Source organism: Centroberyx affinis, unplaced genomic scaffold, assembly GCF_046629955.1.
Source record: "Centroberyx affinis isolate AG114_WGS23_722 - 3 ecotype Tasmania unplaced genomic scaffold, CSIRO-AGI_Caff_v1 ptg003428l_1, whole genome shotgun sequence".
In the NCBI taxonomy this organism is placed as follows: Eukaryota; Metazoa; Chordata; class Actinopteri; order Beryciformes; family Berycidae; genus Centroberyx; species Centroberyx affinis.
In genome coordinates, this window is record NW_027281401.1 from 281014 (window position 1) to 306403 (window position 25390).

At 41.4% G+C, this 25390-nt stretch overlaps 2 protein-coding genes across 2 annotated transcripts in view; one reads left to right on the forward strand and one right to left on the reverse strand.

The window, feature by feature from the left end:
* The window catches only part of st6gal2a (ST6 beta-galactosamide alpha-2,6-sialyltranferase 2a), a 35395-nt gene extending 27817 nt beyond the window's left edge, over positions 1–7578 (forward strand). The window contains exon 7 of the mRNA XM_071539250.1: positions 5529–7578. Coding sequence (XP_071395351.1) covers positions 5529–5776 — 248 coding nt within the window. The 3' untranslated portion in view covers positions 5777–7578. The remainder of the gene's footprint in view (positions 1–5528) is intronic.
* tmtops2b (teleost multiple tissue opsin 2b) lies at positions 2189–23583 on the reverse strand. Its single transcript, XM_071539251.1, has 4 exons — positions 23229–23583; positions 12568–12893; positions 9364–9597; positions 2189–2404 (listed from the first exon to the last, which is right to left on the reverse strand). The coding sequence occupies exons 1-4, from the start codon at positions 23581–23583 to the stop codon at positions 2189–2191; spliced, it is 1131 nt and encodes a 376-aa protein (XP_071395352.1).
* Positions 23584–25390: the final 1807 nt, after the last annotated feature.

Consider the following 25390-nt stretch of genomic DNA (forward strand, 5'->3'; position numbering starts at 1 on the left):
GCAAGCACCGGCCCCTGCTGTGCAATTTTCTGTCCTTTTGAATAAATATAGCCATTATGACCACGGGAGGGAGGGAAGGAGAGGCGCCGTGTGCTATTAATGTGGATGCTATGGTGGGATTTCAAGCCACGGGAAGTTGACACATTCTCCTCTGTCTCCGTCTCCCACGCTGGAACCCGTCCAGAAGGGAGTAGAAGGTAGTGTTTATCTGGGGAGCTACACACACCTCTTCAGCGACTGCAGTGTTGGACTGAGGTTACTGTGCTGCTGAATAAAAACCTCCCCCCTCACGTATCAGATGGTCATTTTTAGTGTTGTGATAATGAAGAATTATAGCTTGCTTGGCACAAGCAAAGTTTAAGCTATATAGATAAAGGCAGTGAGGTAAAGCAATGCTGCTGTCCAGCTCTTGGTTGGGATTTCAGAATGCCTGAATCATATATGTAATATTTGATCAGGATTTGTACTGTAGCTGGTGTAGGTGTTGAAATATTAGATTAGATTGAAACATAGAGTTAGAGAACAAGGCATAATGTGGTGTTGTCACAACTTGAGCTTTATCTTGTCGGCCAAGACTCATCATGATCTTGTTACTTGCAGACTGAAACCTCAATTTCAAGTCTGTTGTGGTCAGTTAATGTAGCTGTGCAGTTTATGTTGACGTGCTGTATTCAGAAAATGAGTCCTGCTTCGCAGGTGTAGTAATTCACTCATCGTCGTTGCAATGCAGCCATTTCAATATGAACACAACGGACACAGACGCACACGGCTTCATAGCACTTTCTTTGCATGTGGGATGGCAGGAGAGGGAAGGTTTTCAAACATCACATGAATTCATAGGTACAAATTTCATTCGCAAAATACTATCACACCCGCCAGTCCATTTATAGTCATTGAGAGGCAGGCAAGCAGTGTTCATGCAGTTGAGCATTAGAAACGGACCTTAGCCCAAAATCCATCGACAGTACTGTGGCACAACATCAGAGCCTCACATCATCCTTAGAAAATTGCCTTTGTTCTCCGAGTCACTCAGACTTCTCTGTGTTTTCAGAGCTCATTGGACATTAGTCCACTAGACCATTCCCATGTTCAGTCAGACCAGGACAGAGGCTGGGGTCGGTGAAGGGGAAAAGTTGATAGATGAACACGTCAGTCCACTTGGACACTGAGTGGAGAAGCACCGAGTCTGTGAGTTGCTAGCCACGGTATTTACAGCAACACAATGACAAGCAGGCTGAGCAGCAACAGAGAACAGGCACTGGAGAAGTGGGAAATCTGAGCTTAAACATGCACACACACACACATGCACACGCTAAGGGCAAAAATAGTATCTAGGTTTAAAAATAGAATTCAAACACAAAATATAAAACTGAAAGGTACTGGCGTTCTTAAAATATTCAGTATTTTAGTGATTGGTCACATAATCATAACAAATAAATGTTAACATTTAAAAAAAAAAAACGAATTTAAACCTTATAGCCAATGTGGACAGTAAGCTGGCCTGGGTATGGGAAGTTGTGCTTATGTGTGCTTAGGTGTGAGTTTTTTTTTCCCCAAACATTTTCATCCCACTGTCCATCATTTCCTCTCATTTGTTCTGATTGCAATGTAATTATGAGAGATGGTACAGCTGTTGCTGGTGGGCTTGGTTACCTAGATAATAGAATTCACAGGCAAGTTCATAAAAATAATTGTCAGCAGTACAAGCCACAAGATATCAGTTATCACAATCATCAATAAATAATTGACCAAACAACAAATATTGAAAGATAAGCATATCATACCTCCCTGTACACATAGATATACTAAGACAATATGTATTTTACAGGCATTTTGTATCGTTTTGTGTCTTGGAAGTGTAAAAACACTGAACAAATATAAAAATCCAAATCCAGGAAAAAAATTAAGAAGCACACAGAAATGGAGAACACTGTCTTTTTTCATACAAACACCATTTCACACATACAGGACACAAATGCTTTCTAAATGCATCATGCTTCATTTCACATTTTTCCTCAATATTGCTCACACAGTCACAGACTGAGGGAGGGAGGGCATCAGTTTGTCAGACATGTTGAACATTGCCATGTGGAGCATAATTGAGTAACAAGTAAAGTATCTAGCGAGCTGCGCCATGTGTACTTCGTTCCGGCCGCGGTCATGTTTTTCCTGTCGAGGCTCTCTGTGCTCAGGAGTTGACCTCAGGAGGGTTGGTGCGCTCGGTGGTTGGGGTGCTGCTGTACTTGTTGAGGGCGCTGGTGGAGATCTGGGCGGTGCAGGCCACCGTGTTGCTGTAGACTCTGCGGTTCAGCTGGATTACCGTGGTCTTGGAGGGCATGGAGGAGTGGCCGTTCTCAAGCGGCCGCTGATTACAGTGGAACAGAATCAGGAAACACCTGTAGAACTGAGAGAGAGAGAGAGAGAGAGAGAGAGAGAGGATGTGCTCAGAGTTTGTTCAGGCAGAAATCCTCCTGCCTTAGTGCACTTTGATGTCTCAAAGTCAACAGGAAGTGCCGTTTGGAAAGGGGAAATGGCTCGCTAATGGTCTGCTGCATCGGTGGAGTAGCTGTTTTCTAACATAGTTAGTGTGGCCTCCCAGGCCATTAAACACATTGTGTAGAAAAGCCTGACAGCCATCCTCCGAGGCACACACTCCCCCTTTTCTGTCTTCTGCGTTCCCTAAATATAGTTGAGAGAATTCAAGAATAAGAACGGCCTGAACCCTTTTTTTCCCCATCTTTTTCCATCGTGCCGATCGATGCTGACAAAAATGTCATCATAATTGCTTGCTCTGTAACTTATCTAAAGTCATGCCTTCCTCATACAGTTTCAATGCTACCTTGATCAATGCTTTAGCACTTCATAATATACAATTTGCCGGCCGGCTGCAGCTGCCTGTCTACATAGTGCAGTAGTGCAAAATAGTGAAAGTTGTCAGGTCATGGAAAAACTGGAAAACAAATACATACATCTCATTACAGAGTAAGTGTCAATATATTGAAAAAGAGATTAAAATAGAGTCCCTTGGCCCTAAAGGACTGTATTGGAGAGCCACGCACCCAGGCAAGCAAGACTTAAGTAGCTTTATAATGAAGCAATTTGTGATTTTTGTGATATTCCTAAAAATCATTTTTTTAAATATTTACAGCTAAGGAGCTTCCTCACAGCTGCTCATAACCAAAATCTGTTAGAACCTCCTCTGTCTACTTTAGAAAATAAGATCTCAACCCATTGTAATGATAAGGGCAGAATTTCAGCTCTTTACAATATGCTAGTGTCTGCCTCAACTGAATCATCTGTGTACAAACTGAATTCTTGGAGGGAAGATACCCAGGAGGATATACCACTGGACGAGTGGAGTAGCATTTGCACCAAAGCTCAGACACAGACTGTGAACACTCGGCTAATGCGAACATATGTAACCCCTGTTAAGTTAAATAAGTTTAATAGTATGAATTCAGATATGTGCTATAAGTGCAATCACTCTAAAGGGACTCTGTTTCATTGTCTGTGGGACTGTGAAAAAATTAAAGACTTCTGGAAGGAGGTATCCCATATGATATCCCAAATAGTGTCAGTAAATCTACCTCTCCATCCCAAAGTGTATATCCTGGGGTTATATCCATCCATTCCTTGCCTAAAGAACAATGTACAGGCACTTATAGATATGTGCTTATTGCAAGCAAAGCGCCTGATAGCTCTCGCCTGGAAAAGCGTGAACAGGCCTAGCATTGGCCAATGGCTCAGGGAAATGTCGTCTTGTCTTGCAATGGAAAAGATAACTTATATGCTGAAGGGTAAACACAATACTTTCGAAAAGTTTTGGGGACCATTTTTGGATTTTGTTAGGCGAAGTGATGTGGGTGTAATACTGGCTAATGAGGGGAATTCTGGGTAACTTATTATGCTTTGTGTTTAGGTGGGGTGGTGGAGAGAGAGTTATCTAAATGGCTTGTGGCACTGTATTTAATTTGAAATATGTCCCAATTATGATATAGGTTATATATTATTGGATCAGACCATTGTAGAAGGTAATTTTGTTAGTTTTTCGCCTCTGTACCACTTCTGTTTTGTTTGAGATGTTTCACTGTTTTTCTTTTTATTATTATTATTATTACTTTTTTTTTTACTATTATTATTTATTTATCTCTTATATTCTATTTATTTTAGTTGACTGTATTATTATTATTATTTTTTTTCTTTTCTTGCAAAATATTATTCTTTTTTTTATGTGATTATTGACTTTTGTTTTATGCTGATGTTGTTTTTCATTTACTTACTTATACATTTTCTGTTAAAAAGAAAATCAATAAACATATTGATCAAAAAAAAAAAGGAAGCAATTTGTGAGATTTTTGTCAAAATCACAAAATCAATTGGAAATTCACGGGAAAATAGAGTCCAGGTGGAAAATGGCCAGAGTTATGCTTTAAGGAAAAAGGCAAGGGGAAAAGTCAGGGGAAAAGGCAACTCTGTTACCTGGTTTGTGATGCAGCAAATTGAGTAGAGGTTTGAAGCAGCGACTACAGGCCATCTGTTGTAGTGACTCAGGAAGCCAATACATTTTATATTGTTGCTCTTTTTTTAACACTTATGGACTTCACATTCACACTGATACACTCACTCACACCTGGGAAATGCATAGCACAACTGCAGCCTCCTCTGCTGCCACTGTGCAGCAGTTTTGGGGGGTTAAGTGCCTTTCTCAAGGGCAACTAAAGTAATAGTTGAGGGAGGGGAGTGTGTCGCTCATTCACTTTCCCTGCCCAGATTTCCCCAGCTGGTATGGGGAGCACAATTTAGGCTGACTGACCTTCGCATTTATGTATAGGGATGTAGAGGGAGGTGATATGGATATGTGTTCTGTGTTTGTGACAACTGATATGTGTGAGTGACTTTATCTCAGGACTCTGCTGTCACTTAATGTCACAACACCCATTTGCAGACATTTTCAGGTGGCCCTTTTTTGTCCCTCTTAAAGGTGATATATGTAGTGTTTTTAATCGGGGTATCATTATCATTGTCAAATGAATTGTGATACCTTTGTATAATTACTGCAAACAAATGGGAGGAGACTGGTAGCCTCTTTCTCACACCAGTGGTTTGTTGCTTCTTGCCGCAAAGAGGATCTTTGCTTCTTCAGTCAAAGGTTTTCTCTTTCACTTTACTGAAGTGGATAAACATGTTGGAAGTGTTTTTTTCCCATCAGCCTTAAACTCCTTCCAGCATCTGCCATTACAATAAACTCTGAAAGCTTTAGCTCCTTTTGTGCTGGAAGAAGGCGACACTTCTCCTGTTTTGTGTCCTAGAGTAATCCACCAGATTTCCTGCAAAATCACAAAAATGGTCTTGTTTGTTTATGGCAATTACACCAATCTCTCAAAGTCTTAAAGTTAATGTGGTAATGATTCACTGTAAATGCTACAACTGGCTCTCAGTTGTGGGTGAAAAATGTCAAAGTGAAAGAAAGCCGCACAACGTTTCCGAATATGAATATCTAAACTACCGTTTGTGTGTTTCCGTTGTAGGCATCCTCCTGATGATGGCGCTGTGCGAGCAGGTGCACGTGTACGAATACATCCCCTCCATGAGGCAGACGGACCTGTGCCACTACCACGAGCGTTACTACGACGCCGCCTGCACACTGGGTGCCTACCACCCGCTCCTGTACGAGAAGAGCCTGGTCCAGCGGATCAACACGGGCCCTGAGAGTGACCTCAAGAGGAAGGGACGCGTCACTCTTCCCGGCTTCAGCACCGTCAACTGTGACATCTGAGATATGAAACCTTATCCTCTGAGCCCAAACACACACACACACACACCCCAGCCCTTTTGGCTGACTGAGGGAGAGGTGCAATAAAGCCACTGGAGACAAGGAGGCTGGAACTTACAAGTGTCAAATTAGACCCGTGAAGAACACAAGCCATAGCCCCTCAGGGTGGGATCAGCGTGGAGCATTCTGACAGACCTTATCTTCATCAAGACTTTTTTAATAGACCGGGGGCAGGAGAGGGTCTGTCTCTGAGAGCGACGGGTCAACCGGCCTGAAAGGACTTCTCTGCTTTAGCTGAGCCACGTTAGCAGTGGAGCTGACTAGGGTAGCAATAGATCAGTGTTTTTAGATAGACAAGTGAATTTTCAGTATCTGGGTGTGTTTTAATGTCGTGAACTCTGTGTTTATCAATAGCTTTGGGTGGTCTGCGACCTAAAGGTAATTCCACTGTTTATAATGATGGATATTTGTGATTTTTATTGGTCCAAAGGGTTGTGAACATCTGACAAAGCAAGCAGTAGTCTGCACTGAATGTCATACATGCGTGCACACACACACACACACACACACACACACACACACACACACACACACACACAAACACACACTTCCACAAACACACACTTCCACTGACATATAGCAGCTACACTTCCACTGACGTATACCAGCTACACTTCCACTGACGTATACCAGCTACATATACAGAGGAATGCACATACAGTGTAAAACAGAGTCTTGATGTCTCCACTGAGAGAAAGTCAAGCTACACCAAACACTGTTCAGTCTCTATCAGTATTATTTAACAGCACGGATTCACATTTCATGAACCTGCAGCAGGTGTTCTTGTTTGACATTCCTCAGATATCCTCTTGTGAAGTCAGAAGTCTCGTTTGGTGTTTTCATCAGGGGTTTATTTTGCACTGCTGATGTCGTTATGCTCAATACTGACTCACTCTCCGTGCATGACTACACAAACCACTTACCAGATTGTCACTCCTACTTCGCACTTTAAGGATGACTTCTGACTCAACGCCAAGAAGCCTCTTTGTCTTGTAGATAAAATCCCAGGGTGAGGCATTGGTTGCCCTCTTTGGATTTATCCCAGACAGTGAATACCTTTTCTTTTTTTTTGTAAACGAGGGCATAGTTAAATCGGAGTAAATGGGGCCAAAATGGATCTTCAATCTAAACAGGTGCTCAGAACAGCTGTAACCCTGTGCCTAGTGGTCGACTGAACACTTTCCTCGGGTTGCCTTTTGACTGTTCAGATACATGCGGTGTGTATTGTGTATGCTATCGTCAGGACTGCAGTACTATTGAGTTAAATCGCTGAATGAGGTGTTGAGCAGTTGGGATTGTCGAGGTAGTGTTGACTGTCTGAGGGGCTTCTCAGCTCTGCCTCATGCAAACACAGTGTGCAATCATCAGCCCCCATTTGAAGGTCAGTTCACTTTTTATTGAATGTAACTTTTATCACCCTCTGTCACGGCCAAATCACCGCCCGAGTTCACCACTGAAGTTCGGTCTGTGCATGCAGTGCTCATCATCGCAGGGTTACGTCTGTCATGTGACGGCGGCATGCAGCGTTTTAAGCCATCATTTCCTACGGCTCTAGGTTTCTCATATTTCCTGAACCCAGTGATATTGGTCTGCAGGGGAAAAACCCTTCCGCAGCTCAGAGCGGAGACCATGTCTTATCAGAAAGGGGATTTGAACCAGTAATATTTACAGGCTGGCTGTCTCCTCCTGCTTTGATGGTTTTCATGTTTACACTGAGTGCCAGACCGGCAGTGAGCCTCAGCTCCAGAGGTATTTGTTTGGCGTGGGAGGGAGGGAGGTGGGGGGGGGGGGAGCTAGCTGTCAAGCTTTGTGACTTTTGACTTGCATACATTCATTGAACCAGTTTGGACTCTTACCTCTTTATCTTTATCCGAAAGTTGTGCATATGGTCATAAGTATGGTAATTTGCCAAATAACAAATACCATGCAGACATGACAGGAGTTGTGACTTGTACTGGAGCCATGCAGTCAGCCTATAACGGAGATTTTTATTGCAAAGTGTATGCTATTCTAGAAAATGTTTTTGTGCCCATTGTTTGTGGTTTGGTACATGATGTTAAAACGTATATTGCGTTGTGTGTTGAATAAGATGGCTCTGTCCAGGTAGTAGATGAAAAAGGCTAAATGGCAAAGCTGTTTGTTAGAAGATGCTTTTTCTTTGTATGCGATTATCCTGGTGCTTAGCATTGTGCTGTGTCAAGTGAATTACTGGGCATCTCATTAGCAGGTACTTAGCAGGGAGCCAGAGAGAAGTAGTCGTTGTTCCAGAGGGGGCGAATCTCTCACTTAAATATCACAGAAAGAAACCCAGGAAAGAGTTTCTGAGGCTTGAGGAGATGCAGTATTCAGTTGGAATCATGCAGGTTTTTAGCTTTGCTCTTTTGTTGACATAAATCATCAAATGTTTTTATTGCTTGTGATTGTAACACACTGAAGGTGCAAAAAACCCTGAATATATTGTACATGTACATTTCTAATAACCATTTTATTACTTTCCAATGCACAGAGCATGCAAATCTGGATCAGGGCTAAGAGTCTTAAACTGTCCATGTCTGTGCTGTACCGTACTGTAAATAGACAGCATCGTCTTTGGTATTGTGAGAAGCAGGAGACTGTGCTAAAAATGAGATTTTTTTTACTGGTGTTGTGCAGATTTCAATGCATGCGTGTGGATAGGGAAATCACATCCAGCTGCGGTGCAGCTATTATTAGTTTCCCTGGAAGCATTTGATGAAGTGCAATGCCTTCTGGCAACTGCAGTAGAATCTTGATATTGTGCCAAACTTCATTTTTTAATTATGTTTTATCTGGGTGGGTTAAAGGCAGGAGGAGGGATTTTTTTTAAGTAATAGCAGGACTTCTAAGGTGCTATTGCTTCTCTCTGGGATGCTTGGAGTGGGATTTGGTTTAATTGTAAATGCCTTTTTTAAGAAGGTAATTTTCTGTTCAGTATTCAATAGTGGACACTGTACTGAAACTTGGCATTAACTTTCCTGTTTGATCAGCGGCGATGTGCTGAGATAAGAAAATATTTGGAGGTAACTGTTCTTCAATGCTCATGTTCATGCTCTTTTTTTTAGCCTCTTTCTCTCTTCTCTCTTCTCTCTCTGCTCTTGAGGCCTCTCTTTTAATGTATAATCTTTCTATTCTGTATTGTGGGGAGTTGCTGCACCACACTGCCTCTGAAGGATTGTCCAACTTTTTCAGTTTCACTTTCTACATTTCCTTCAAGCTCCTTCAGGATCCCTCAAAAGAGGAAGAGGAGAAGAAACATTCATGACTGACCACAATAAGAGTGAAGCTCCTCTTTCACTCCCTATAGCCTTAGGGTGTTCTTTTTAAGAGATTTTCATTTTGGTTTGTCATTGAAGGCCCTTTTATTACACTTGAATGGATATTTAAATAGAGCGTTTGTATGATTTCAGCTGTTGTTAATTCGTCTTTTTTTACCATGTAAATAAAGCTGTTGTACATGTAGAGCGTTGTTCTTGTCATTCAAAGGGTAACACAAACACACACTAGTCTCTCACCTGTTTGTTCATCAGTATATAGATGAGGGGGTTGATGACTGTGCTGCTCTTGGCCAGTAGCGAAGGCACCACACTAGCCACAGGACTAATGATGTCTGGCGGGCCGAACGTAGCTATCATGGCCACCACACCGTAGGGCATCCAGCACAGCAGGTAGCAAACCACTGTGGTCAGAACCATGAACAGGATGTGGAACTCCCTCTGCCGGGCTGCAGTCTTACGGATCTTACCCACCTGTGGACGAGAGAGGGAAAGAGATGAGGAAGGGAGGGAAGAAAGAGACACCGCTCCTCCTCCTTTGCGACCCATTTTTTCCTAATGCTTCACTCACTTACTATTTAAAATTGGTGAAACACTGTCAAAGAATAGGCTCTGTGCTGGAATGTTGTTTTTCCGGCTGCTGCTATGGATTAAAACCTTAAAATTTACAATATTATTGAATGGAGGATTTACATATGCATGAGGAACACAAACTTACTAAAAAAATGTGGTTATAGAGGGGTAGAGAAAGTTTGTGTGTGTGTGAAAGACAGAGAGAGAGAGAGGGAGTAAGACAGACACCATAGTTAAAAAGAAAAGAAGTGCCTTTATACACAGTGATATCCCTGTCTTATCTCACTCTTTTTTCGTTACCTATCTCTTGATCTATATTTGATTATCAAACTAGTATCTCTCTCTCTCCTCATCCCATTAATTGTGTCTCTTTTAATCTCGCTCCCACTAAATATCTTTTAATCTCCTCCTACTCACTTTTCTTTCACCTATCCACTCCCGTTTTTCCCATTCATTCATCTACAACTCTCTCATTCTGGTTCCTTTGAGATCCGCTATGGCAGACATTCATGTTATGCCTGCAGATCTCTTTCCTAACACAACAGTTCTGTCCCACTGCCTCCCCATTTCATGACAGGACTCCTGCTTTCCCAATCAATTTCCCCTCACTCCTCTGTAGGTACAAAAAAAGTGAGACAAATAGAGACAGCTGTCCTTTTCTGTGCACTCTTGCTGAATAATTGACTTTGTCAGGAGGTAACAGACTGACGTAAAGACGCATCAGGGACACTCACACACTCGCACACGGCCCAGCACCTTCTCACGTTAAGACTTCTGCACACTCAACCCTCACCACATAAAATCACACTTTGCAAGCCAAGTCAGTGATGACCGCTGGCAGGTCGGCAGGTATCAACCCGGCCTCATTTAATCAAAAGAATTGGTAAAGAATTTGCAGTAGCTAAGGGTGTCATTGGAATCAGGAGAAGTGGCGGTGGAGCCACAGTTTTCATGACTGATTGGCTAGTTGAAAGAGTGTTTGAGATGTTGCATTGCTTTTGGCTCCACAGGCTGCAGAGCAATAGTAATGCCGACTGAAATCGATTTTGCCAATGTGACCTACAGAGAGGTAATTGTGAGTGAAGAACACTTAGTGAAAGCTGCTTATTGCTACCAGGGGCCCCTTCCAAACAGAGGAATATACGTATTTACAGAAGGGCATCCAGTGGTCAGAGAGTAACAGGCTACTCACAGTAAGAAAGACCACTATGGGCTGTATGTGCGTGTGTGTGTGTTTAAAAGACAAGAAAGCAAGAGCAGTGGGAGTATATACAATATATGTGGTTATACAGTTAGACTACACTATACACAAAACAATATATAGTGTGTTTTATTGTCCTGTTTTGTTTCTGTCTGTTCACTATGAGTGGCTTAGGCTTTATCAAAGCTGCTGATCTTTCTAAAGAGATATGTCGAGGTAATCCCCTGCTTCGCTAAACCACTCTATACTCTCAGGACAATTTAAATCACTGCAGGGGAGTGCAGGTGATTTAACTGACTCCAGGTAGACAAGACTCAGTCCTTAAGACTCAACAAAACCCCACGCAGCTTCTTAGCTTTGAACAGAAGACATCTAAGGTTCAGCTCTTATCTCCTTCAGTATGTATCTGAAGCCTAAAGGACATTTAAAGGAAAATTCCACCATTGGATAATCTTAGTGTTAGATATCATCAATTTGTGATGTTCAGTGCATTCCAGGAGTTATTTTGTGTTGAAGGGGTGTAATGCATTTTTTTGTGTACCCACTTTCTCTCGTCTACTTCTTTACACTTTTTCCTCAATCATTTAGATAGACTATTTCAACTCTCACTCTCACTTTTGTGTTCACACAAAATGCTAATGCTAAAGCACATTTTGCAAAACACAAAATGCAGTTGTCATTGCCTAGACGCAATGACAAAACAGATTGTACATTTGTCAGTCAGCTATGTACAAGGAGCATTGTGTTTGTGCAAAAGAAAAGGCCAGTGTGACGTGTGATTCCAGTGAATCCCTTCCCCAGTAAGTTTCCGACAATGGAAAAGTAAAAGAGCACAACTGCCTTTGAATGATTGCTTCTTACAATCCTTGACTGTAATTATGGCGACCTTGCGTTTTTCAATAGACAGTGTATTGTTTTGTTTTCAGTACTGTAACCAGCCTTGCCTTTGTTTCATTTGGTCATTGTATGGACTGGGATATATGAATACTGTATAGACATGTTTTGCTTTCATATTTGTGTGTGGGGCAATCTTTGTATTGTCAGCAGCACGATATAAGCTACACAGTCTGTCCAGTTTCGATGCACATACGTAGCATTTTTTGTGTCAGTGTTTACGCAATGATCAGAGGGTGCTATCCATTTGGTGACAGCTTGTAGTGATTGACAGACTTTGTGTGTTTTGACGTACACTGCCCGTCACCTAGCTTTTGAAAATGCTTAATAAATAAGCATGTTTTCGTGGCCCCTTACTCAAAACGCAACACGTCTTGCAGCTGCATTGCATTCTGGTCTATTGAGGCTACTGTCAGTGGAGAAATTGGCATCTCTACCTCTTCCACAATGGATTTCTCCCTGTATGGTTGTTGAGTCTGAGGGACTGACACCAAAACCTGACATTTACCGTTTGGGATAGCTGAACATTTTTCTGCTATCAAACAGAAAATATCTTGATGTCATGTCGTCTATGCTTAGTTATCTGAGGGAATAAGACTAATACACCACCAAATAACAAGATGGGTCCAGAAATGCAAGGTACATCACCAATAGCTGTTTTTTTTTAAAGTGTTTTAGGGTGGATTTGTTTCTTTAACATCTCACAGTCAAATAGCAAGCCTGACACATGAACACACACACACACACACACACACACTGCCTCTCCGTCTCTCTACCTGCTTGACCGCCCAAAGCAGCCTGCTGTAGCAGTAGACCATGACCAGGATGGGTAGACCCAGGCAGAAAATGAAGAGGCAGATGATGTAGGCGTGGGACTGGGCCGTCCGAACCTTCCAGGTCACCGAGCAGCTGGTTCCTGCCCCCTCTATGCCATAGCTGCTCCAGCCCAGCAGGGGGGGCACCGTCCACAGCAAGGAGTACAGCCAGGCCCCCCCCACTGCCAGCAGGGGCTTGCGGTAGTCCGGCCCGCGCTTGTTGTACACAGTCAGAGTGCTGTAGCGGTCGTAGGAGAGGATCACCAGAGAGATGAGCGACACAATACCTGAGAGAGAGAGAGAGAGAGAGAGAGAGAGAGAGAGAGAGAGAGAGAGTGAGAGTGAGAGTGGGGGAAACATCGGACAGTGAATCATTTGCACATTGACATTTATGATCTATGACACAGTGAATTACACTCATAGTATCTAAATTGGAGTAAAACATACTGATATATAGATGGTGATGAGTTGTGACACCTGTTGACCAACTGCCATACTAATGAGAAAACCATGGTGAATGTTGTTTCATTTTTTTTTTCTAAGAATAAAACAGTGATTTCTTCCTTTACTTTAATGATCTCTTGAGGAAAAAAATATTTTGTTGATATGTTTTTTAATTCAAAGGTGACGTGAGTATCATCATCTCTGTTTTACCTGTCTCTAGTTTGAACTTATGTCTTATGAGCCCTTCATTCTGCTGACAGTAAACGGCAGATGAGGGAGATTCCTGGGGATTTCAGTGCAGGTGGAGAGCGTGGGGGTGAGATGTCACATATAATCCATCAGGTAAAAAGATCATCACACTGGCTACTCGCCACAGGACCAGCACAGACCCTGTGATTCGCACGGTTCAGCACACACACCTTCTCCTTGTCCCTTATTTGCCCCGCTCTAAATTCAACACACACACATACACACACACACACACACACACACACAAATTGCCTCCTCAGAGAGCTGCAAGCAAAATATGACCCACCAACTCTGTAGCTCTGTTTAACAATCCTGCATTTTAAGCGGGAACTAGAACGACAGATCTGTGTCTCTCTGAACTGATCTCATTTCACTTCCTAATGGATCCTGGCTTCTTCCTGGTGGAGACTGGGCTTCTGCATGGAGAAGCTGAGTCAGCAGCTAGCACACTGCCTTCCCCACAGCCTTTGATCTCACACACAGTCTCATTAGCTTTAATTTGAGACGAGTTAATTCTAAATTCTAACATGCTAAAACATGAAATGTGAAGTATAATTTCCATATTTATGTAATAGAGTGTCGGTCCCGGTTTAACTATTGACAGAAATAACATAAAAATAGTGATGCATGCAGACTGGAACACAAGTGCATACTGTATGTAGCACTGTCGCTCTAAATTTCTCCCTTAGACATGAAATATTGTCCTTTGGATCACCTCTTAATATCCAACTTCAAACGTAGGAGACGTTGATTTAAATGCACACACATTAAATATGCATTTTTGTTATCAGTGATGGGGTGAATAACAGTAAAAAAGGAGATTTAAACATTTTATTGTTCCTGCATTGCGTTCTGTCTGCCTGGCTTCAGTGTGGCATGGTTTTCTCCTCAATAGCTTTGGGATTTAATGCCCTTTAACTCTCCATTTCTTGAATGCCGGATGGTAATATTGTGCGTTTTAAATCACGGGGGTATTGAAGTATGACAACTTTTTTTTATGTGCAACACAAAGGGGATTTTGCCGATTATCCTATACCTAACGGCCTGCGAGACCGTTTGTTTTTACGGACTTACGATGACGAATATTAGTAATATCATGACAGGAGCTGATAAAATAGAGTAGAATGAGAGCAGAGGACAAAATGAGAAATAGAGAGAGCCAGAGGGAACATAGGGAGTGGAAAAGCCATTGTGAAAAATGAGAATATGGGAGGAGAAGTGGAGAAGTTAGGAGGCTCCAGAGGGGGAGAGAGTAGAGAGTGGCAGGTGGGTGAGAAGGTGAGGTTTGAGAAGGTGAGGTGTATTATTAATGATACTGAATCTCACGCATCATCCATCTCACTAACAAGTCAATATGGGGCAGACAGAGGAGAGAAACACCATAATTCCATGTATGTGAGCACACACACACACACACACACACACACACACACACACACACACACACACACACACACACTTGAAATATCTGTTCCTGGCTACAGCCAAGCTCTGCCATTGTGTTTTTAGGGGTCCAGGCACATAGTGCTGGAACCCTGTTGTATTGTTTTTTATGTGATTGTTGGTAGCTTCGGAAAATAGCAATAAGTCATAGAAGCTAAGATGCCAACTCAGACCATCCTTCCTCTAACCTGGATGCTTGGACACTGTTGCACACGGATATTACATTCCTCTGGAATATATCCTTGGACTGCATTTATTATTTGCATTTAGTTGCACTGCCTCTTATAGATTTATATTATGTATGTTACCTTTATTTATGTTATTACCTTTTTTCTATTACCTTCCTGTACTTGACTTCCTTGGCATTGTTCCACTAATTGCTGCTGTGGCACCTGAATTTCCCCCAAGAGATCAATAAAGTGCAATATTATCTTTTTTTTCTTATCTTACTTGTCTTATCTTACCAACACCAAACATCATAACTCTGACTACATGATTGCTGGCATGAAAGTAAAACTCACTACTGCATATTATTGCAGTTATACAAGTTATAGTTTGTAGTTATAGTTCCAAAACAGTAAAAGTGTAATCATCTGAGATTTATAAATACTGAACAACAATCATCAGATAACACATTCTCCCCCAAAACACTGTCTGGAATAAACCCTTGCTTTTGTTGAAGGGAGGGAACAGAGAGGACAGTCACATTTCAGTTTCAGTTATTCCAGCTGTTTCACCATTTAAACTGCGATCACATTACACAAAAACAACGTTTTAGAAAAGTTGATGCAGAATGAAATTTCTCCAGTGTGGTGAACCTGATACAGCAGCATAAACAATGTATTGTTTTCACAACTCATCACAGTATGTGTCATTTTCAGAGGAAAATAACAGTCAGTGCTGAACTACATTGAGACAGAGCAAGTCATTTCACTCACGTACAGATCTTCAATATGCCTGTCAGAATTTGCCATTTAACCCTCGGCCTTGGAAACGGCTTGGAAATCTTTCAACAAAACAGCAGTACGTTGCAAAGCAATATTTTGCACAACTTGAATCCCACAACCGCACCGCCAGGGTCTTAGCGGTGGACACCAAACAGGTCATTGATCTTTATTCCTTGTCACGCCAGACAGTCCCTTGGTACAGCATCTGGCCAGGAGAGATCCTTGTTACTATGGTTACAACCTAGACAGTCACCATCCACAATCTGATGGATTTAGATACTGAAATTGAATGTCTTAAATTAAATGAAAAACAATGTTGGTTAAGCTGGTTGGAAATGGATAGAGGAGATGTAACCTTTTCTTGAGTGTTAGTCTTCTAACTTAAAATTGCCCACAGTTGCCCCATGGTACACAATTAGCACTGGTGATCAGGGAATTTGGTTTTGCTTTTAATTGGTTTGACATTTTTGACTTTCCTTTTTGACTGAAGACAAAATGAAATGCAGTATTATTTAAGTGATTCGACATTGTATGGATTCCTGAACTGTATCCTGGAGCCTGAGGAGAATAGCGCTGCGATAGCGCTGAACATGAGTACAGGGGAGAGACAGGACCTGCATATCAGGATGCAGAGCATCATTCCCAGGACTCTTCCTGTATTCTGTAACTTTGCTCTCTGGGGTTACTGAGGATTTATCTGTGCTGTGAATTAGAAAGAGCCGCGCAGCGCCGCCAACTCCCCGAGTACGGACTCTCCCAACAAAGACTTAAGTTCTTTCCACAGTCATTATCAGAATTATGCTCTCCAGATAGAGTTGGTACATGCATGCTCATGTGCGCCCGTGCGTGCGTGGCAAAAGCCTTGGACTTCTTACTTTTATTATAATTATTATTGTCATTGAGCGTCAGGAACCCTCTATGACATTGTTCTCCTCTGGTTTCATCATGTTGTTGTTTTACAGTACTACTGGATGAACGCGCTGGATGAAAATATAAGGCACTGTCATTGAAAACTAAATTTGCTGTTTTATCTCTTTGTTCTCAGCAGTGCTTTCAAAGGCTCCAAGAGTGAGAGAGCTCAGACAAAAGTACAGTATGGCACAACAGTGATGCCTTAAAGAATAGCTTTGTGTTAGTGACATATTCAGTGAGAAGACAGAGGGAGACGTACTGGCTGATGACATCTCAAGCCATGATAAAGTAAGCTCAGTGATTTATTACAGAATAGAAAGATTGGAATCATCCCCTACTGTAGCTGCTTATTATAGAGTAGAATGTTGCAGCATCTTTTCGGCAGTGATGAGCCAAATTCAATTCATTAGGTAAAAGTCTCAATAATTCTCACTCAGTGAAGACAACAACTCCCAAAGACAGACTGCAACATTGTTTCTCTTAAAATAGCTCTCTTTATTGTTAAAACTAATGTGTTTTGTGGGTTCAGGTGTTTGGTTTTCTTGACGCAGAGTCGAGTAAACACAATGTACTCTGTGTAACTTGCAACAGAATACAATATAACCATGGCCTTTGTTTACAAATGGCTTTTTGTAATTGGGACGTTTCAGAAAATTTTTTGGCTGTTCTGGGTGACTAGAATGTTGCACATATTTTCATCCAGAAAGAAATATGAAACAGCAAAGGTGCACCAGAGGAAATACAACGTGATGGAAAAGGGAAATTGTGATTTAACAGAGCAAAATGGATGAAAGTAGAGATGCAGAAGTGAAAACAGGTTGAGCAGAAACAGAAGTAAGCTCCCAGTGAGTCTACTCATTCCACTTCCATTTCTCTCCACCTGTGTGAGGGCTAAAATTATCACAACCAGGAAATGAGCATCTATGGATTCATTAATAATAATGACCATCTAATTTTACATTCATAGTGCCATTACAATATATTCCTAGTGTCTTGATGTTTCAAGGACAGAAGCTAGGGGTGACAAAACCTATTTCAACACTGGAGATGAGCCAGCATGCTAATGGGAAAGCAAAAAAAAAAAATCATTACCATTGAAAGTAAAAAATTAAGCAAACAGGGATTGGAGGAATCAATCAAGAATTTCAGATTTTTGATAAATTCTTAATTTTGATTAAATCTGCATGTTATTGAACTATGTATCAACCTTCATCCAGTCTTTAAACTCTCATCAGCAGAGAAAGACCTTTCTGACACATTGTGCAGTGGAATGCATTGTAATTTCTGATGACTTTGCGAAGAGACTTTCGAAGAGATGGGCCACTTTCAATAATATGCAAATGAACAAGGCTCCTAAGCAACAATGTGGAAGGGACTGGTTGGATTCAACACATCAAGCTTGTGTTGTAAATATATATTAAAATCAAAATATACAAATAGGTAATAGCTTAATTGTCACACTATCACAATAACCTCTAGGTATACGTAATGCTATGCTGGAGTTTAACATCTCTGCCGTTGACGTTGACGTTAAAAAGTTGTGGCGGCACAGTCAAAGTCTCATCACTATTCTCAACACATTGCTGCTGTCAATTTGTATTCATTGTGCAACCATTTATCTCTGTCTGAGCTACTACTAAAATGACAAAAGCGATGAGCGTAATATCACTGATGAACCTGAGTCGGACTTTTGTTTTACTCTCATTCATCATAGTTAGCTCTCCTTATGTGGCTAGCAAAGTCTATGACTTGTTTATTTGCAACAACTACATTTACTGACTTGTTTATGGTTAGATGTACTTCTCTAGACATGCCAAGACATGAGAGAGAGAGAGAGAGAGAGAGAGAGAGAGAGAGAGAGAGAGAGAGAGAGACTCAATAAGGTTGCAGGCTGAACCCAAACCCACAGCATCACCTACTGATGAAAAACCAAAACATGACCAATGTGCTGCATCTCTCTGTCAGAAGCTGTTTTTCTGCCTCTGTGTCACTCATTGCCATTCTCAGCGTAGCCACATGAGACCAGCAGATATCCCTTTTCTCTGTTTGTTTCTCCAATCACCACGCTCTGACCCCGGCCTAATTGATATGCCTTCAGTCAAGGCTAAAGCTTCCCTACAGTGCCTATTAGAGATGCAGCTCTGTATTCCCTCGCACCATCCACATTTACTATTAATCGATCTCCAACCTTTAGACTTGTGATACTTAAATGAAAATGACAGTCCAACACACGTAAACCAGTGTTTAAACATGTGCAGTGTGTGGAAAATGACATGACCACTACAAATACCCCATGTAAAGGCTAAGTGTAGGCCATGCCCCTCCCAACACGATCAAGCCACATCTTCCACAAACCATGGAGGAATTAGCACTTCAGAGACAAAATGCTGAGTTGTATGTAAAAGAGAGCACTCCAACGACATCGGAGTAGATAAAACACACCGTGAATTTGAATGAACATGGACTTCAGGCTATGACTCATCCTGCACCTCACTGGTCTCCATCATCTTCTTCTGTTCCTTAAGAAGACAAGAGGTAAACTGACAAATCTGAACAAATCTATGGACCCAAACAAAAATGTATGAATGAGAGGAGAGAAGACACTGAGGTCATCATGTGAAGTTAAAACTGGATGATTCATTGCATTCAATCCTTGTTTAAGACTAGCCAAGGTACAGCCCTTTAGTCCAGGAACAGTGGGTGATCAATCATGGCACACACACACACACACACACACACACACACACACACACACACACACACACACACAGACTCATGCCATAGCACTATATATGATGTGTGAGTTCATGCTCAGGCTCTGGTGGGTGGAAGCAGCCTCTCCCCTATCATGTACCTTATCTGGAGGAAGGATAGGAGGCTGGGTATGGTGGCGGAGAGCTTTATAGAGAAAATGAATTATCTGAGTCAGACTCGGCAAAGGCTTTTTGCTGCGACGGGCTGTTTAACCAAAGCACTCTGCAATCTTCATACACGTTTAAGCGTGGCCATGCGTCATTGGGCATGAGAAACTGCCGTTGTAATGTTCTTTTAATGAGGCCACTCCAGGGGGAGGACAAGGTGTACTATGCATGCGTGTGCTGTGTGTTTGTGAACATGTATGTAACATGTGTGGGCAGATTTATTCAAGGCATATTGTTGTGGGGTGGTGCCTTGGGATTGAGAGGTCAAGAATGTAAGGAGGAAACAAGATTGCTTATGTATTGTTTATGTGTGTGTGTGTGTGTGTGTGTGTGTGTGTGTGTGTGTGCAGAGTGCATGTGTAGCTATGCACAGTCTGGTCCTGAACCATGACATGACAAAAGGGAAAGTTATACCTATGAATTACCAGCAAGGAAAGATGGGAAAACAAAGGCAAAGGATCTACAGAATCGGGAAACCCAACACACCCCCAGTACATAACCATTAGTATTCCAATATCAGTTTTGTTATGAATATTATCTGTTTAAAAGCAAGAAAATTAATTTGCATTTATGTAGAGTATGTATGTAAAGGATGAGGATAGAAAGTGACAATGGGAAACTACAGGTGGGAGTAAAATTAAGAAACTGTATTCAGTATAAGAGGGAGATGCTCCCTTCAACAGCTCTGTATTCATTTTTTATTTTTATTTTTTTAAATATTTATTCATTTATTTATTTCTTTATTTCTTTATTTTTTTTTTTACAAAGAATTAACTAAATTAGTTAAACTTCAGTGAATCAGGAATCTAGTGTGGGTAAACTCACCTTAACTCAGTTTCCTTTAGATAAACATCATAGTAAAATCATAGTATACATCATAGTACAGTAAGTAGTGTCAAACTGATCTAAGTTATGTGAAGGTAGGGTTTTTTAAATCAAGCATAAATGAACTGATATTTGTTTATATTGCCTTATGGTCACTGACTGGAGATCATGGTTTACTTGCTGGTTACAAGCATAGAAGTATGCACACATAACATATGTATGCATGAATATAATTACACACGCGCAGATACATGCACACACACACATTTAGAATGTCAATCTGAGATGAAGCAGTGTGTTTGTTACAGTAGAAAACGAAGCAGAAGAAGGTAGGGGGATATAAAAGAGGTTATCTTGAATATTCCTAATCTGAACGCCCCAGGAAGGACCTCTGGCTAAGAGAGATGCACCTTCTCCTTGTGTGTTTGCCTGAGATAAAGGTTGAGAGAGGGATATTCTTTATGTTCTTCATGCCAGTCTACACTGTTCAAGACACCTACAGAATCCAGTTGGTATTACTATTCTACAGATGTATGCCTGTGTGTGTAGCTGTAGTAGATGTGAATCAATTGCTGTGCAGCAGCACACTCTCTGGAACCCTGAAAGCTGATAAGCAAACCATTAATTTACACAAGGAAATGTACGTACACACACACACACACACACACACACACATGGACAGTTGCTTTCGCTTGGAACAATCAGCTACTGCAGTTGAGAAGAAAATCTGATGCAATTTCTTCTGAAAGCTCTCTGTTCCTAGACAAGACCGTCTCAACCTCATCTTATGTTTTTACTTTCAATGTTTCATAAAAAGTGTTGAATGCCTAATGAACTGCAGCTGTGATCTTGTTTTCAATTCCATTGTCTTACCTTTGGAATGAAGCACCTGATCACTATCTGAGATGTGCAAACAATCTCTGCAGTATTTAGGTTCATTCAAAAATGCTCTTATCGCTCACCTCACAACAGACTGCTCCTGTTAACTGTCACTATTTACTGTTGTTATAATATGGGTGTGGATGTCTAGATTTCTTGGTGTGTGCATGGTGCGCGAATGTGTGTGTTTGTTTTTGTCCTTTTATAATTAGGCCTAGTCTAATTGTAATTGTAACCATGTCTGTTATTTGTTGCATATTGCGTTGTATCTTATGTTGTGTACATTTTATTTTGTCTTTTGTCAGGACCCCCTCGAAAACGAGATGGTACATCTCAAGGGGTTTTATCCTGAAAAGAAATAAATTTGTCACAAAACAATACGACCTTGCTGCCTTATAAAAGGGTTACCATGCAAAATCACTACCGAGTAAAGGGTAAAGTACAAAGAGAGGAGATTGAAGGAAAGTTAAATTAGCCTACTGGGGAAAATAAAGTAATTTGGTCTGTCAAAATAATTGCCCCAGCGTAATAGATCAAGGAGTCAGCTACACAGCAAGTGGTCTGAACCAATTTCACTGAACAATGGCTTTCTTTGAGGTCATTGTATCAAGGCACCATGGGACAAACCCAAAACTAAATAAAATACCCTCAAACACTTAAACCACCTTCCTGGTTTGGGATTCCCTGGAGTGTTACTTTAAAGCGAGGGTTTCCTCAAATTCAAAGATAAATTTTGATTTTCTTTGCCGTAAGTATGGAGACAGACATGTGAATTAATGTCTTAAAACAAAAGAGGAGCCAGAACAACTAAACATCTTAACCCAGACACTCTTGCTCACGTTGTTTGCTGACAGCGGTCATTTCTATACATAGATAAAAATTGCTTAAACAGAAGCATTCCCATTACTAATGCTATTTATAAATTAGCCATTTATTTGCATGTGATCTCAGCTCTCTGGCTTCCTATAGTCGATCGTTTATCTTCATCTCCTCTATGGAGAAAGCAGCAGTGTTAGGCTACCTGGCTTGCAAGTTAATGTTAGCAAGCATATAACATATTACATATATACAGAAACACTGCTCACACAACAATCTGCTCTTTTATAAAACACAAGTTTATCTGTTGTCCTATAATTAAAGAAAGATTAGTATACTATATCTCACTAAAGAACCTCTAATAAGTTAACTTGCGTCATGTGAGGTCATGTGAATTTCTTCTAGCCTATAGTCTGACTAAAATAATTTAGCATTACCACCTTGGTACAAGCAGCCCATGCAATCCTTAGAGCTTCCAAAAGGCCAGGGGCTCGAGGTTCAAGGTGAAACTGTGATTCTAAATGTCCTGGCATTAAAACCATGTGTGCAGTCATAAATTCATTCAATATATTTGTGTTAGGTATGGTTGTAAACCTTTTTTATTGAATAAACTCTTTATCTTGAGCTTTCTTACTGTGCATGCTGAGCCCAATGGTCAAAGGAGCTGATGCTTTTGAGAAATGATAGTCAAAAATCAAATTGTCTCCGCAAATGAGAATTTTGACATTTAATTCTTGCTACACATAGTGAACACACAGCAAATCATGTTTTAAATCATTGAACAGATGGCCACTGCTGTAGAGGAGAAATGCCATGCTCTGCAGGAACCAACATCAGCACATAATTCCCCATTAAGTCGTCTCCATCTTCATAGTGAAAGATGTACTGCAACACCGTGACAATTGAATTGGCATTATTTCAAATGAGGGGGCCACAAACGTAATGTTCCTTGGGGCCGCCTCTGGCGCCATCCCTGTTTCTCAGGCTGATACAAAGAAAACACATTCATCAAGATATGACATGCGGTCAGACAGCAAATGCACTCTTTATTGATGCATATTCTACTAAAAAGTATTTGTGAGATGAATAGTCAAAGTGATACTCTGGCACGTGGACACGACCATTTGTTTCTCAAACGTTCCACTTAAAATAATATGTTAATATCTGCAGTCTGTAAGAAACTTACCAAAGCAGGAGTTGATGAAACCGTACCAGCTGCAGCCGAGGCGACCCAGGAGCCACTTCCCCCGAATACTGGAGGCAAAGCTGAGCGTGGTGCCGAACAAACACACCAGCATGTCGCTGACACTGATGTTCAGCAGCAGCATGTTCACCGGAGTGCGCAGCGTCTTGAATTTGCAAAACAGAAGCAGGACAACAAAGTTGTTCAAAAAGCCAAAAGTCATGATCAGTCCCAGGACCACGGACAGCACGACGAACCCCGTCGGGGACAGAGTCTCCGCGTCCGTCGGCATGTCGTCCCATTGTCGGTCATCGCTCACGTTGAAGCTGTAATTCAGATCAGCCTGACCAGAAAACATCCTGCGCGCCAGTCATGCGAGCTCTTGGAAAAGTTTTTAGGGGTGATGCGGCTGGTCGCTCTGGACACAGCACCGTACAGTTCCCAGGAAAGCTCAAGTTCAAGCCGCTCACCTCTTCAGTCTGTATCCATGCTTTTTTGTCTTGGCGACGTGCAACCTTGTGCCCTCCATACGGGTTTCATAGCGCACATTCCTCTACTCAGGTTGAGAGCGTGTAGCTGGCACGTCGTCCCAAGAGAAACGACCCGAGTAAGCCATTACCACCATAAATGCATCGCTAGTGGTCTTAGTGAGTATTATGTCTGACGTTTCTCAGGAAAACAGCAGCCTTGGTGCGGCGCGGTAACCTGCCCATCGCCTTTACGCGCGCCAGCTTCTGCGCATTCACCAATTTCCAATGAGCTGTCCAGAATATTGTCTCATTACTGTGACAGTTTTCACCACAGTTTAAATGTAACCGATCCTACATCTTTGTTCGAGAAAGCAGTGTACCTCTATGTTTGGGGCAGTCTTGGCCAGGTGTCTGTTGGAAACGAGACTCCTAATCTCAGGTAATTTAAATGTAATAAATAAAAAAATAAAATAAATAAAGGTTAAAAGTCTGTGTCGTCTCTATGTCTCCGTGCCACATAACGTAGACTAATAAGTATTCGCGCTCTTAGGTTCTGTAAAGTGGAGTAAGAATGACAACACTGTGAAAGTGAGCTCTACCCGGCTATCCAGCATCTTTTATGGGCAACTCTTACGTCAGGAGGCATAGTGATGACGGGGACGAGGGGGACTGGGGGTTGCGCGCGGGGGGACATTCCTTTTTATGCTCATAATTACAATTTTATAGTCAATGTGTGTGTTCCCATGTGTTGTCCTAAACCGTTCCAGTAGTAATTCTAATTCTTCCATGGTATGGATGTTCTCATTCACAGCACAGTGCTTCCTGATTAATTCATTCAATCCTCTTGGTTCTTGCCATGATCATGGTCTTATAATCTGAACAACCAGACATAAAAACACACTGCACACTGAAAAGATGGCTCTTTGTTGGCTAAAGGCGCTCCACAGGAACATGACACAAAGAATATGTCATTTTCAGCTGCAAGGGTCTAGTGCAGCATGTGTTGCTTTAAGCACATCATGGTAATGTTCTGTTCTATAGACTAAGAGATTTGGTGAGAAGGACACACACTTTTTTTTTTTTTTTTAGCAATGTTTGAACACTTGAAAGCGTATTCATTGTTATGTGCTTTTTGAAAAAAAACACTTGTTGCCAAATGGAAACCACACTCTAAAAAAAGCAAACACTTTTAATCCATAGAATGTTTTCCTGGCTATAAATTCAAATGATGTTTGTCTGTTACTTAAGCGTACTTTGGTGTCAACACATTAAAGTAAAGACTAAATGTGATGGTTTAATATTGGATCAGTGCCTGCTTGAAGCATGCACCTATTTTCCAGCATCACCAAATGTGATCAGGTGGACTTAGAGAAGTGAAAAAATAAATAAATGTGAGATACTCTACTTTTCCCCATAGCATTCTAATGTATGGTATTTTTCCAATTACACAACCCCTTCAAAAGCCTCTGTGTCTATCCACTTAGAGGTGTGACCCACTATTTCTTCCCCATTGTTCAGAGGATGGCAAGTGTGATGAATTGAAGCATCCCTCTCACTCTGTTTTATACTGAATGCTGACAACAGAGACAAAGCTCAGATTTTTGCATTTACTGACCATTTTGAATAAAAAAAAAAAGGTCTGTGCAGCTTAAGCCAGCAGAAATGCAAGTTTATAAATGACATTGTGTTGAAAAA

What these genes read in the sequence shown, in the direction of transcription:
- tmtops2b (XM_071539251.1), bottom strand. Translation starts at nt 23,583, where the DNA reads ATGTTTTCTGGTCAGGCTGATCTGAATTACAGCTTCAACGTGAGCGAT. An exon ending in TTTCATCAACTCCTGCTTTG is followed by an intron (nt 12,894 to 23,228) that starts GTAAGTTTCTTA and finishes TCTCTCTCTCAG; the next exon opens with GTATTGTGTCGCTCATCTCT. An exon ending in TGCTTTGGGCGGTCAAGCAG is followed by an intron (nt 9,598 to 12,567) that starts GTAGAGAGACGG and finishes TCTCGTCCACAG; the next exon opens with GTGGGTAAGATCCGTAAGAC.